Genomic DNA, 14,694 nt, shown 5'->3' with positions numbered 1-14,694 from the left:
TCTGGAAGCCTTCTGTTCAGGCTTCCCCGGAATCTGACAAGAACCTGATGGGTTATTAATCAGACAGTCCCTATGAAATCAATTAAGTGCTTGATGCTGCAGCCAGTCAAAGGACTGGATCAGGGGTTGGGGGACCTTTGGCTCCACACAGAAGAATCACAGATGTTCATGTAGGGCTTACTCCAACTCTAGGGGGCACAAGTAGGCCCAGGCTCCTCCCTAAAGGACTCAGTTAATCCTGGGGACTGGCAGAGCTTCAGGAGGTACAAGAAATGAGCACGTCTACAGAAGCCCGCTCTCTCCATCCTTCTGCTAGCTCTTCTTTTTCTTCCAGGATGAAATGCAATCCCTCTTGGTCATCCGACCAGCTGCTGTGGTATCTGCACATTGGCTTAGATTCTCAGCATGGGCTCTGCTTAACAACGAGGGAAGAGTATGTGTGTGTGTGTGTGTGTGTGTGTGTGTGTGTGTGTGTGTGTGTACTTAGGAGCCTCTCCTGGGTATTAGCAGGACGATATCTGGGGACAACCTGTCAAGTATGACTGCTTTATTTGGGGTTCCTCATTTTCCCCTCCGTACCCATAGGACTTCTGACTCTCTTCATCTCAGTCACATGACTCTAGAGCCAATGGGAAGCTGTCCTTTTTCCCCCACTCGAGTTTCAGTTAAGCACAGTTAATCACCTATTTGTCCCATCTTCACTTTTTTTACTTGTGTGCTCATATTATAAACTCCCACCATGCTGTGTTAAAGACTGTGTCACTTGCTGTGGACCCCACAGCAATAAAAACACAGTATGTCCCTCAGCTTCCTCCGCCATGACAATCTTTTGCAAGAGGCTGTTCTCTCAGATATCTTAGCACATAGTAGGCATCTAGTGAGTATTTAATGATGAAGACTACTACTGTGAATTCATGGAGCCCCTAACACAAAAGCCAGATGGTGGAGGACGGTGGGTTAAAGATGGCTGCCCAAGCTTTGAGGCTTCTCCGATTGAGAAGTGAGGCCTGTTTCCTCTCCTCTTGAAGCTTGCTGGCCCATGGCAACGTCATCTAACAAAAGACTGGACAATTAGTGCTGTGTCAGTTCTAGGCCAAGCTTATAGGAGGATCAATGGCTTCTGTCTCAGTATCTTGGAACCCTGATTCACAAATAATGAAGTTCAGACGATCACAGGCAGAGGTCCTGGGGCACCTTAGGGGTGAAGGAGTCCCCACAGTCATGCATAAGGCATGCACTGCTAGCTGAAGACCAGTTGACACCACTTATACCATAAGGAGTCATCCAAGACCCTTCCTACCTTCTGACTTTCCCCATGAAGAACTGGACACATGTTTCCTAAGCCACTAAGTTGGGGACTTTGTCATGGAGCAATAGGCAACTGGAACCAGGAATTACTGTTGTTTTCAGGGGTGAATATGTACAAGGTCTAGGTGTACTAGTGAGCTGTGTATGTGGGTATGGCTTAGTGGTGGGTGTGTCTGACCCTGAGGACTGCGCCTTGAAACAATCTCGATGATGGTCTGTTATAACCTCAGAACAACAGGCCACACTTCTGCAAATCAGTGAAGGGACAGACCCTGTCCTCTCCTCCTCACTATGCTGGTTGGAACAGACTTATGGTTATTTACTCAATGACTTATTCACGAGTTGATACAGGGAAGCAGAGCTTTGTGAAAATATGGGAAATGGCTCTTGCTATGTGTTTTGTAGATGCTGGGTACAGCATATGTGTTTCTTACATTTATATCTTCCTGCCCTCTTTGAAAAGCATAATTTTTCTCCTAATCTGTCAATGAAGAAATCAACGCATAGTGATGGTGAATAACTCACTTAGCTAGCAGATAAATTAAATTACAGGTCTCATGTGGCTGAAGATAGCTATAAATGTGGCCTAAACCATTAACTTACCTAAAGCATTATGAGGTGTGTGTGTGTGTGTGTGTGTGTGTGTGTGTGTGTGTGCATGCGTGCACACATGTGCACATGCATTTGTGTTGTTCTGTTTTGTTTTTTTGGTAACTTGATTATATAGCTCTTAAGTGTGAGCTTTGCTGATGTGTCATGTTGTCACATGACATGCTTGAAAGCCAAGGTAAGAAAATGACCCATCGACGTTAAAAATTCCACAATCTTTCCCTGATGCTCAGTTGCTGACTCCGCCTGCCAGACTCAACAACTTTCTCTCTCTCAGCTTCATCTTGTTACTCTGGTGCCAGCGGCCTGCTAAGGTCAGCATTCACATGCAGAATTCTGACGGTGTCATCCAGCAGAATTGGCGCTGCTCTCAGTCTGGGGGCCATCTTGAGATGCACAGCGTTCTGGAGTCACAGACACAGCCTTCTTCAGCTATTCATCTGGGCTTTGGGAATAAGTGCGACTCAGCTAGACCAAGAAGTGGCAGCTCTGGTGAGGACATGCAAAGGCCTGTGCAGAAGCCTGAAAGGGCATAGGCTTGAGGAGGGTATATGTATACACTGAATATTAGACACACGCAGTCTAATTACATATAATAATGCTGTGTGGATGGTGATGAATGCATGAAAGGGTGCGTGTGCTCACATGTAACTGTAGATTCAGGAGACTGTTTCCTTTTGCTTATTTGATTTGCTACAGCCCTATGATAAACATTATTTATCTGAATAATAATGAAAGATAAAAGCACAATTTCTTGCATCCTCAGCAATGGAGACAGGAGGATAGAGAATCAACAAGGCAGGAAGAGTTGTAGCTGATTGGGCAGAGGATGTGAGCTGGGATGATCTTTACACCACATATTGACCCCCTGGAAAACCTCTCTTGCTGCCCCTCTTCTGCCTCCCTTACCTTTGAGAAGCGTACAGACTCAAAGGAGGAAGTTCTACCTTGCTCCCAAGTGAGAAAAACGAACATCCAAATTGTAAGAGTGGCAGTCATGATCCATGCAGATAACTAGACCCGCTGATTAGTGCAGCATTTCCATCAGCTGCACCCTACTCAGTGAGCGCTGAGCATAATGGAGACGTGATTGGCTACCCTCAGTGGGATGACAATGAATCCACTCTGTAGCTGGTGAGGGCAGGAGAGGCATTTTAAAGGATATGAACGGAAACAGTAGTAATCAGGACACTGGGCTGGGTCACGGTTGGCTGATGTCTCTGACAAACTTGGGCTTGGAAAAATGATTCCACAAGAATGAAATGTGACCGAGGGATTGTGAATTTGGTCGTGCAGACCCACATGCTCCAACACCATGCCAAGACCATCACCATGATCACCTTGGGTTGGGCGGAAGCAAATGTGCGTAGGTTTTGTGTGAAGGCTAATTTCACTTAAGTGTGGTTTGCCTTTGCACTCCTCAAAAAGAACAGGAGTTTGGGAAAAGAAAACCTATGTGTTCATCCTTTAAGAGAGGGGGGTGGAAGAAGTGTTGTTGGGCTAGCCTGGGACATTTCACCAGTGATTTAGAGGACAGGGAGAGGCCATGCCAAAAGTGCTTTGTTCAGGTGGTGGAAGTATATATAAATCAAATTCTTTTATCTTCCTATGATTTCTTAAGTGAGTTGCATGGTTCTTACACACACACACACACACACACACACACACACACACACACACACACACACACACGCCATTTTGGAAAATGGTATTTAAAGTACAGGGGAGGAAGATGACTGCAGGACCCCAGACTGCCTGCAGTCCCTGGGCTGAAGGAAACATCCCATTACACTCCTGGAAGAAGGCAGTGAACCACAGAGTAACAGCCCCGGACAGAGAATCTAGCACCCTGGGTTGGAGTCCCAGCCATGTATCAACCTCCTGTCTGACCTGTTCTACTACAGGTCTCAACTTCCAGAACTCCTGGGTGGGGACATCACATGAAAATCCACCTCTTCAAGATATGAGCATTGATTGCATGACATCACAGTACGAAAGCCCGTGCTACCAATGCTGCGAGAAAAACCTTAGGGGCTATCACTACAAGCAGAAGGATTGGGACATCAAGATGGGAGATGGGAAATGGGGAGTGGCCTTCACAGAGTTCCTGTCACAGTCCAGATGGTCTGATGCTAGGCACAGGGGAGTGAAAATGCGTACAACTGGCTGAGTTGAGGACCCAGACAAAGTGGAACTGCGTGTCTACCTTGTCCTACTTTTGTGCCTTTCTCCTTTACACACCTCTTGCCTGGTTTTATAGAAGCCTTGCCCAACTTGCTTCCTTGTCATTGCACAGACAAGGCAGGTGATGTCTGAGAGTCTATCAACTGGACCAACACCATACCTTTCGTAAGCAGCAGGCTAGCTCAGCCCTGGTGGGTTCTAAAAGTCTAGCCTTCCAGAGCTCTCTCCTACCACTGGAGAGTAGCAGCCCGAGGCCAGGCCTTTCATACCAGCTTCACTGAACAGATATGAGGTAGAGACATATTCCCTGCTGGCTTGGTCACCATCAGACCCTAGAGTCCATCTGGTCTACCCTCTGCCCACCTAGCCCACCTGTGCCTCCCAGCCTCAGTCTGCTGGGACCCACCTGGTCTCCAGTGGGATGTTACTGTTGAGTAGCCAGTTGTCCTGGGCATGAGTTGGCTCCTGGGCGCTGCCTGCTGGGGGCTCCCCGGAGAGTGAATGGTCTGTGGGTGCTGGGCTGGGGTTGCTCCTTGGGGTGAAGTTACCCCTGTTCAAAGAGTTGATGGAGGCCGCGTGGTGCTGGTTGGGGGTATGGGCGTGAGGGAGTGGTGGTGGAGGCGTCCGGAGCCGAGGGTGGTTCTGCAGGCCGCTGGGATGATCTAGGGAACAAGCAGTCATGGTCAGTGAGCTACCAGCTGGGTGCGGCCCTGGGGGGACAAACAGCCACAGAGGACTGAACAAGACTGCAGGGCTGGTCTAGTGCATCCGGTACTAGAAATCACATATTAATTCATTCAATCAAATCTGAGGTTCACAGATAGTTCCGAACTCCTTCTGTTCTCTGCATGTGATAGGGAAATAAACAAAATAAAAATTCCCACCCCACTGAACTCAAACTTTAGGAGTGAAATAAGAAAGACGATTTTGAGAGCAAGTGTGAGAGAGCGAAAGCAGGTTTGAGCATGCGAGACTCCAGTTGTCAATATCAGCAACTTTATTCCGACCAACAACTTCACCTTTGACCTGTCACACTTTTAGGGTTTGGGTCTTTAGAGCCCAGTCCCTCACCAGTGGCTTCCTCACTTGAGAGTGAGTGTATTTGAGATGGAAGGTCTGGCACCCTGACCCACATTTGTTGAATCAAGAACCCTGGGGTCGGGACCCCAGATGATGGATATGCATGGTTCAACCTGAAAATCCCTGATCCTGTAGATGGTGCAGAGTAAATGAAATTAACAAGACAGATAAGTGCAAGGAACAGCTGGCTGAGAGTCCAGCAAAGCTAAGAACACAGAGCCAGGGTAGAGCTGTGTCTGCATGAAGCCTGTGAAGGTGTAGAGCAGCCTGCCTCAGGGAGAGGAGGCTTTTCAGCATAGTGAGCCATGCTGTGTCTGGGTGGATAAAACCCACCAGTACACTTACTGGGCTCACACGGTGTGCCAAACGCCATTCAGTACAGATGAGAAGACAGAAGTATTTTATTTAGTTCTTGTAGCTGCCCAGAGCAAGGGGGAATTGCTATCATTAATACGTAGGTTAAAACAAAAACAATGAGAAAGCCAAAAGCCTGGTCTTGGAATGGATAATGCAAGTTCCCAATGGCAATGTGGCGAAGCAGATTCTCTTTGCAAATCAGACGTTGCTGTAATGCTGGTGGGCCTGGGGGAGAATCTTTCCCCTTCACCTAAGCTACTCACAGAGTGCCTCCTCTCACGAGGCTGATTAGTGTGATGAGGGAAGAAGTCAGGAAGTTAGAATCCAGCCTAGGTTCTGCCAACATACAACTCTGGACAAGTCACTGAACCTCTTTGAGCCTCAGTTTTCGTATCTGTGAAATGGGAAGGGCATTTATTACTGAGATGATAGTACTACAATGAAACCAAACTGGCAGTCAACAGGACAGAAATATATTAATGGAAGATATATCACTCTGCTTTTCAAATGAACTTTTACAGTAGGTAAAGAGATACAAAGTGAATCTGGTGGGAAACTGAGGGAGTAGGTCAGAAGTAGAAGGGAGAAGGAAATGATTGAAAATCTATCCAAAGGTACTACCTTCATTCCAAGCTACCACCTGTAGTGCAAAGTCTGTGTTGGGCTTATAGCCCTCTGGACTCTGATGGATTTCTGCCTTCCAGCCTCCTCTTTCATCAGCTCCCCTATAACTACCTACTCCAGCCATGTGGCCCTCAAAGGTCAGGCACAGTGGAGGTGGTTCAAGGGATTGAAACCAGTGCAGGAATGGAGGGTCCTCAGAAACCATTGAATGTGAAGGAAGCCCTCTCTTCCCTGAAGATGCTGAAGTCCTGGGTCAGCAGAGTTAGCACAGTTGTCCCTTGAGGGGAGGGGCATGATGGGGAGTCCCATGAGGAGGAGAACATGGAAGTCAATCTGACTTAGACAGGTAGAGTATCCACTCCTCTCCTAGTGAACAACAACCCTGGATCTAGAGAGTAAGCATGGGCAGGGGTTGCTGTGCCCAGATCTCCTGCAGCCGCTCTTTTGGTTTCAGACAGGATCTCCCTGTGTAGCCCTGGCTGTCTTAGAACTATGCCAGTGGTGCTCATCCTGCAAGTTACCACCCCTTTGGGGGTCAAACAACCCCTTCACAGGGATGGCATATCAGATATCCTGCATATCGGGCATTTACATTATGATTCACCACAGTAGCAAACTTACAGGTATGAAGTAGCAACTAAGTAATTCTATGGCTGGGGTCACCACAACATGAGGAGTTGTATTACAGAGTCCCAGCATTAGGAAGACTGAGAACCTCTGCACTATGTAAACCAGAAGACGGACCTTAAACTCAAAGAGATCTGCCTGCCCCTGCTATAAGCAAATAAACACACACACACACACACACACACACACACACACACACACACACGGTTGCCAGGGTTCTTCAGTACCTTCTTTTATTTTATATGTGCAGAAACCCTGAACACTGGTGTCTCTGCTGACTCTGAGAGCACAGGGAGGATCCCTTTGAACGCTGAGCATAGCCGTGGGTCCCAGAAAGGGGTTTGGTGTCCCACAGCCCTGAGTTCAAGTTTTGTTTCTTCCACTTACAAGCTGTGAGTGTGGGCCTGACGAGGCGTTTCCTGACTTCCCCTCCCATGCATGCTTTGACACACACACATGCACATCATACATACTGTGGCACAAATGTGCACACATATATACATACACATATATGGGTACATACACACACATACATGCATTCACAAATGTACACACCCATAAATAAATGTAAAAAATTTAATGTAACATTAAAAAAACCCTCTATGATATCTATCAAGTCACTGGCCTTCTTCAGACTTGTAGTTTTCTGGAGATTTCTTTCTAGAGACAATGCCCACCATATAAGGATGCTTTGAGATTCAAATGAGATGCCTCGTGTCTGGTGCTCAGCACAGTGCCTGGCACACAGCATTTTAACTATATGCCGACTTCTTTCCTGCTCTGGGGACCAAACCCAGGGCCTCACATGTGCCCGACAAGTGCCCTGCCTGCCATGGATCTGCATCTCAACCCTGCCAACAGTAGCTGCTAGTCCACAGTAATGATAAAGGTGCATGAATGAATAAACAATAAACAGCATTAAATGTCACCATGGAGATGACTCCAGCATTTTACACAGAAGTTCTAAAAAAAAAAAAAAAAAAGGAATGAAAAGGAAGAACAGGGAAATACAGCACAGAAGGGCAGTGGGCAGTAGGCGACACCCTTTTATTATGGCTGATGGATTCCACTGGGGCCAATCCACTGACTTCTGGAAGCTAGAAAAGTGCCTAGAGCTCAACACAGATCAGAAAAGTGACCAGAATGCCTGGCCCTGACCCTCTGAGCTAGGCCAAGGCTTCAGGGTTTCAAAGGGTAAGACTCCTTGATGCCTTAGATGAGTCTCTCAGAGCAAGTGAGGACCGATACCAATCTCTCTCTCTCCTGGGCTCACAGTAGGCCCCGGGGGAGCTCTCTGCTTTGTTCGGGAACTGATGGGCTCTCAGATAGAGAGACACCCCATCCCCGACGTGTAAGTTTTAGGTGGTGGCTGGTTGAGAAGAACACAGAGTGTAACCCAGGAGTGTCACAGAACGGCTTTGGCCTCTGACAGGTGATGTGACAATAGGGCAGGTCACCACTTCTCCAAACCTCTAGGTGCTGACTCATTTAGAAAATGCACATGTGTTAGAAATGCCAATTAAAGGTAGAGAACATGGCCACAAACATGGTCAACTTGGAGGTGCTCAATCTACTTAGACAACACCTATGGACAGGAACTGTGTGACGTCATCATACATACCAGTTCACATGTATCGAGGGCTTACTGAGTGACAGACACTAAGTGCTTTACTTAGGAAATCTGTAACAGCTCCAAAAAAGAAGAGGCTGTTGTTAGTCCTCACAGAAAGCACTCGCCCACATGTACAAAACTATTAAGTGACAGAGGCAGGATTTGAACTTAGGCAGACTGGCTTCGAGCCTGTAGTGTGAAATCCTTCCCTTGCATCTGCCGAGTGGATTGGGACAGGCTAAGTGCACCCAGCAATGTCTGTTATACCGGGAGGTCCTGACGAGTCTTGATGCCTATCATCCTTTCGCCTGGTATTCAGCCCCCGGTCACCTGGAGGCACAGAGAGTGGCTGTTTGTGGGGTGACCCATGGCCCGTGTCACAGTGGGGCACTCCAGGCAGAGAATCACAAGTGTGCAAGGTGTTAGAAGCCTAAGAGAGCATGGTGCTGGGGGGCACACATTCAAGTGTGAATGGCTGTGTGGGTTGTGGGTGAGGTACAGAGAGGGAAGCAGGCCCAGGTGGTGGCTGTCTGGAGGCAAAAGCCTAGAAAATTGGGTCATCACTGGGAAGGCAGGGACTGGTGCTACGGCCACTTTAACCCTGGTGGAGGCTCTGAAGCAGATGGAGGATGAGGCGGGTGGAGGATGAGGTAGGGGGAGGAAATAGATGCACAAGCATGCCCCAGACCAATGGCAGGGTGCCTTCCTAGGAAATGGATTGAAGTGGAGTAGGCCACACTCATGAGAGAATAAAGTGTGAACTTTCATAGCTTTGGCTCAGCCATGAGACCCAAGCACTGAGACCTAAGGACATCAAAGATAGCGCCAAGAGAGGGTGCCAGGTCAGGTGCCCTACTGCGCCAACTCTGCCAAACCGTGGACAGGTACCCAAAGCTCTCTTTGCTTCAGAGTTAATGATGGCCCCACTGTGAACTGCGGTCATTAATCGGGCCCTGAAGATCATCTGATATGAAAGATGATAGTATTTAATTATCATAAAACACAAAAACTCTAGCTGCCTGAGCATGCCAACAGAAAGAATTATTTGGCTTCCATTAAAATGCCATCGACCAGCACTGACTCGGGATGGTGATGTAGAGGCGCTGAGTGCCTTGCTAATGAACCTTGGCCTATAAGACCAATTTAGACAGACCGGAGAGTCCTTTGTCACCACAGTTCGCAGCGGCATCTGATGGCCTCGCTTCTGATCGCAGGTCGGCCTCCTTTAAGTTGTGGTGTCATAGACAATTTATTTGACTTGAGTTTTAACTTTGTCACCTGTCAGAGGTAGCTGGCCAACTGCAAAGTCCTATGCCAGAGTTAGAGGGGATTATCTTTGGTAGTTTGTTCCCATCTAGAATGCGTTCCAATCTAAAAGCAAGCTGTGGCGTGAGCAGGAAATGAGGGGTAGCTCTTGGGGTATGTTTTCAGTTCATTCAATTCCTCCCTGTATGAAATGTCTGCCGTTAACTTTCACTGGCATTCCTTAATGGCTACTGTACAGGAATTCTCAATGGTATTTGGTCTGGCACACTAGGTGGACATAGTGAGAGGGAAGCGAGTGGGAGTGGGGTAGCCCCTGCAAAACTTATCATACTGGGAAGAACACAGAGCCCTCACGTTGCAAGATGGCTGCTTCACTTTCTCATTTGTGTGAAGCAGAGTGAACACCCAGACTATGACAATGGATGCACTGTACAGGTGGGGCAGTGAGGCAGTGCACTCCAAAGCCTGGCTGTGTGGTATAGTGCTTCCTTTTTAGGGGACTACAAATGAGGAAGGGCTGTTTCTGGTAGCCGTGCTGGCAGGACACAGTCAAGGTTGCTGGCAAATTCATACTGGTTTGCCTGTCCCAGAGGCATGCACCACAGTGGCAGGAGTCGGGTAGACGGCTACTGTATGCCTTTCCTGTTTGTATCACTCTTGCTTCCAGATCATTCTGTCCTCTGATTGCATGCCTGAGAACACCCTGTCCCTGAGCTGAATCTCAATAGGTTTGTCTCACTGTGAGGCCACTAGAATGCTTGACACAGGACAGCAGACTGAAGGAAGACCCCTCTGCTCAGTCCAGTGCAACACACTCAGGTCATGGTCCCCACCACGGTCATGTTTCTCCAGGTTACAAAGCAGATGCAGTTGTTTAAGAAACATCTAGGAAGAACGAGAGCTGGAACTGGGTGCTAAAGGAGGGGAAGGCTAATATGTACAATAGGGAGACACAGGGTACCCAGGTAGGCGGCTGCTGTGAGCGAAGGCTGTGGCTGAAACTGCCAAGATGGTGTGGGGACCTGGCTGCCTGGAGCAGAGTTCTACTGAGAGGTCACAAAAAAAGCAAGTCTGGAGTCTGGTGGTGGCTTTACAGGTGCTCAGAGGGCTCACTCTGACTTCCAGACTTTTAAAGTCAGTGGTAGTAATAATAACGGGGCAGAAGCCTCAGGCCATGGAATGGACCTTCCTGCAGTTCCTGTCCAGCAATGGGTGCCCTGCTGGATCAGGACTCAGGATGGGGTTGGGTGGAAGACCCTGATCTCTCTAAGCAAGTGAGGAAAGCAGATCCAAGACTGTCAGGTAGAGACAGAATCAGCAATGGTCTCTACCCCCAGGGTATCAGGAATGCCCAAACTAAGCTAAGGGCATCACAACCCACGTTTTCTAAGTGTGGCTAGCTTGGCGGACTCCGAGCTGAATAGTGTCACTATCTCTCAGCGCATACCCATCTATATATGACTTCTGACCCTGTCAGCAGCTAAATTTTTCTGTGACCTTGAGTAAGGCACCTAATGTACTTGAGTACCAATTTCCTGGACTGACAAACAGGAAAAGGAAGTAGAGGGAAACCTCTCTAATTCTAGGATGCAAGACTGGATCATGGGTGTAGGGTGAACCTGTGATGTTTGCTCATCAGCATCTGGTTGCAAAAGATACTCCCAGCATGCTGTGTGTGGGATGTACTGTAAGGCTAGGTACCAAAAAGGTAAAAGAGAAACAGCCTACTTCCTCCTTCCCTGCTTCCTGTTTCCGAGTCTCCTGCAAGCTTCCCTCTGGATCTAAGTACTGGTGCTGGAGACAGAGGTGGGCTAGACAGGCTTTCTGCTGTAAAGTTGTAATAGACTTGTTGGAAAAGGCCAGCTGAAGCCAGAAGCATTGGCGGGGGCAGGAGTGGGTGGGGGGTGGTCATTTCTGGGTGTATGCATTCCCTTAAATCTATGTCTGCCTCAAGGCTGAATTTGTTCTGCGAGAACTTTGTGGCTGTCAAGTGAGCTTTCCTTCCTGTCACTCTCACCTCCGTAGCCTTTTCAAAAGTGGTCTGACCCATAAACAGTCAGGTCAAGTCCTAAATCAACAAAGGGCCACAGTTGATATGGTAAGACAGGAGTGATTGCAAGTGTGTGTGTGTGTGTGTGTGTGTGTGTGTGTGTGTGTGTGTGTGTGTGTGTGGTGTTCAGTAGGCGTATGATGCACAGATGAACAGATACACAGTCCATAGAGTAAAGAGGCAGGCAATTCTCAGGCTGGGCTGCTGATAGGTGGGGTGGGCCTAGTGGAAGCTCACAGACCAGGACCATCTCACACATCGGAGGGCGACCCTCCTCTGGACTGTTTTGTGGTTCCCTGGCTTCCTGAGGAAGGGGATTGGTCCTATGAGGACAGAGGGAGAATCACTTCCGTCAGCCTGGAAATGAGAGGGTTTTACAGAAGTGTGTGTGTGTGTGTGTGTGTGTGTGTGTGTGTGTGTGTGTGTGTGTGTAAAAGAGCCTGCCAAGAGCTCAGGACTAACATTCCAAGCCCCATGGCTTATGTCCACACAGTTTACCTGCCAGGCAGTTAAACGCCCAATTACATCCAGTGTAGCAGAGTTCTGTATTGAAGAACTTCCCTTTTTAGCTACTAACTCACTCATGACTTTGGACTTGTCTATGAGAAAAATGGGCTTCCTCCATTCAATGGTAGTCTGATAGTTTGATAGACTGATTCTCTTTCCTCCTCTCAGGGAATGTCTGAATGAAGATGTCAGGATGAGCAGCTCTGCTTCCCTCAAAAGAAATGGAGTGGATTGCCTTCGTGGAGTGCTTGACAGATAAATCAGGGCCAGACCAGGAGGTTGAAGCCAATGGCAGTCCAATTTAAGAACCAGCAAACTGGATCATGCCACTCCCTGCCTTCAAGCCTGTGGATGACTCCACTGCCCCCTGGATAAAACCTCTCACCCTGCAGCCTCAGCTCCACCACTGCAGGCTAGTACCCACACTCTCCACTCTCACTCCATGAAAGTTGCCAAGGGGAAGCCCATCTTAGACCCCTCATGAGGCTGTGTCAGTTACAGCTTTGCAAATGCTGTTCTGATTGGAAGGCCATATTTCCTTCATCGCCAGGCTGACTCCAATTAGAAGCTGCCTCCTCCAGGAAGCTTTCTGTGCCTCCCTTCCCCCTACTGTGAGGTAAAAGCTCTTCCTTCAGGTTCTTCAAGCCTCCATAACTCACTAAGTCGTCTCCATATTCTTAATGCACACAAGCATACAGTTTGATGGAAGGAAGGGGGCCCACAAAAAGTTTGTGATGTGCCCAGTTTAGAAGGGGAGAGGACGTTTGAACCTGAAGTCATTCAGCCCTAACCGTGGCGCTCACAAACCGCATGAGCCTGCTCTAGGATCTCATGCCATTTTAGCCAGCCTGTCGCTGTCACCTAGGTGTGCCAGAGTTTAGCACAAGATGAAGCCATTTCTTCAGAATTTACTGATGGAAATAAAGGGGAGGGAGAGAAGGGAACTTGAGGGATGTGAATTTTCCTCCTGAGAGTACTCTCTGGGTGAGGAGAATCAGGAAACATGACCTGATAAACTACCCTGACCTTCAGCGCTTGGGTCTGTTTCTATAACACAGGCTGTCGCCTGCAGGAGCTCTGAGAACCGTGTCTTTATTTCTTTTTCATACTGTCTCCAGTTGCTTATGAAAACATAAAGTGTTTACAGCCACCTCAGTTACCAGCTGTGCCCCCCTGTGCAGTTTGGAGAATATCAGGTCAAGTGTAAAGAAAAGATCGGGCTGCCCGGAGTACCTAAAGCCCTCCTTCCTCCTGACACTGGACAACAGCATTCCAGGGCAGAAGCCTGTGATGCTGTCTGTGGGTCTTCCCCCTCCCCACAAGGGAACAGTCACAATAGAAAAGGAACAACACCAAGAAACAGGCATTATTTTTGCTTTAAAGCCTGGGGATCTGTAGCTCTGCCTGGCTCTGTGGCTTAGCCAGTTGTCACAGTCCATGGACAGAGAACCTCGAGCCTGGGTTCAGAGGCCAACCCAGGAAGCGCTCCAGGCTTTATGGAGCTAGACGTGAAACCTTGCGGCCATAGCACCGTCCAACCCAATCAGGTCTCAGTACGGCACAGTGGCATCTGGCTCACATGATAGCCACCTTCCTCCTTTAGGACCCAACATACCTAATGGGAGAAAAGGCCAAAAGCATTCAGCTAATTACCAAGGCCAGCCAGGGAGGTACCTTTTATGATTCACTACACATCATGTGTGGGCTTTTTTCTGATTCTTGTTCAGGATATTGTGGGCAGGTATTCTATTCGTTAACATCCTGAAGGCCAGTCATACCGGAAACAGGAAGCACTCTTGTCCTCTTTTAGCCCTCTGTGAAGTACACAACTCTGCCCCCAGGTCACGGAAACATGTCACTAATACCAATAATGGTCTCAAAATATTAGATGGTAGGCTGCTGATTATTCCATTAAAACCATTGGTACCGAGTGCCTTTGAGGCAGGAGGAGGAGGTACAGCTGCGTGTTAGGAGGATGGGCAGGGACTGAAATAGCTGTGGACTCACAGAAGTGACTGAGCTCGTCTTGTGGCATCTTCCTAATGTGAAATATCTCGGAGATGCTAGTCCCAGGGGACAGTGTTCACAGAAGAAAGAGCTAAGAAAATGAATACATGACCCATCGCACCTGCACACTAGTTTTAGCTAGTTAGCTGTATCACTGTGTTTCAGAAGGGGAAACTGAGGCGTGCATAGGAGAGACCTGCTTTTGCTCCATTGCTACTCAGTACAAAGACAGGACTGCTTGTGCCTTTAGTTTCACCTGTCTGTCCTGTCGAGAGCAACAACACTCTTCCCACACTTAACCTTCCCGTTTCCTTTCCCTGGCAAGTCAGGAGGGACCCTGCAAATGCCACTGCTTCCATTTGTATTTGAGAGGAGTCTCTTTAGTGCTGCGCTCTTGTACATGCAGCTCCGGGAAGTGGTGCCAGGTCTCTGCCCTTTGATAGCCACAGCATCCTACACTGCT

General features: G+C 48.2%; 1 protein-coding gene across 22 annotated transcripts in view; it reads right to left on the bottom strand.

Moving 5' to 3' along the window:
* Tenm4 (teneurin transmembrane protein 4) overlaps nt 1-14,694 on the bottom strand; it is a 2,974,939-nt gene that overhangs the window by 211,194 nt on the left and 2,749,051 nt on the right. For all 22 annotated transcript variants that reach the window (XM_039113155.2, XM_039113170.2, XM_063262756.1 and 19 more), the window contains one exon: nt 4,508-4,763. In XM_039113155.2, the coding sequence (XP_038969083.1) occupies nt 4,508-4,763 (256 nt within the window). The remainder of the gene's footprint in view (nt 1-4,507; nt 4,764-14,694) is intronic.

This window comes from Rattus norvegicus, chromosome 1, assembly GCF_036323735.1.
Source record: "Rattus norvegicus strain BN/NHsdMcwi chromosome 1, GRCr8, whole genome shotgun sequence".
In the NCBI taxonomy this organism is placed as follows: Eukaryota; Metazoa; Chordata; class Mammalia; order Rodentia; family Muridae; genus Rattus; species Rattus norvegicus.
Note: the sequence above shows the minus strand (reverse complement) of the source record. Positions and strands in the feature narration are given on the sequence as shown.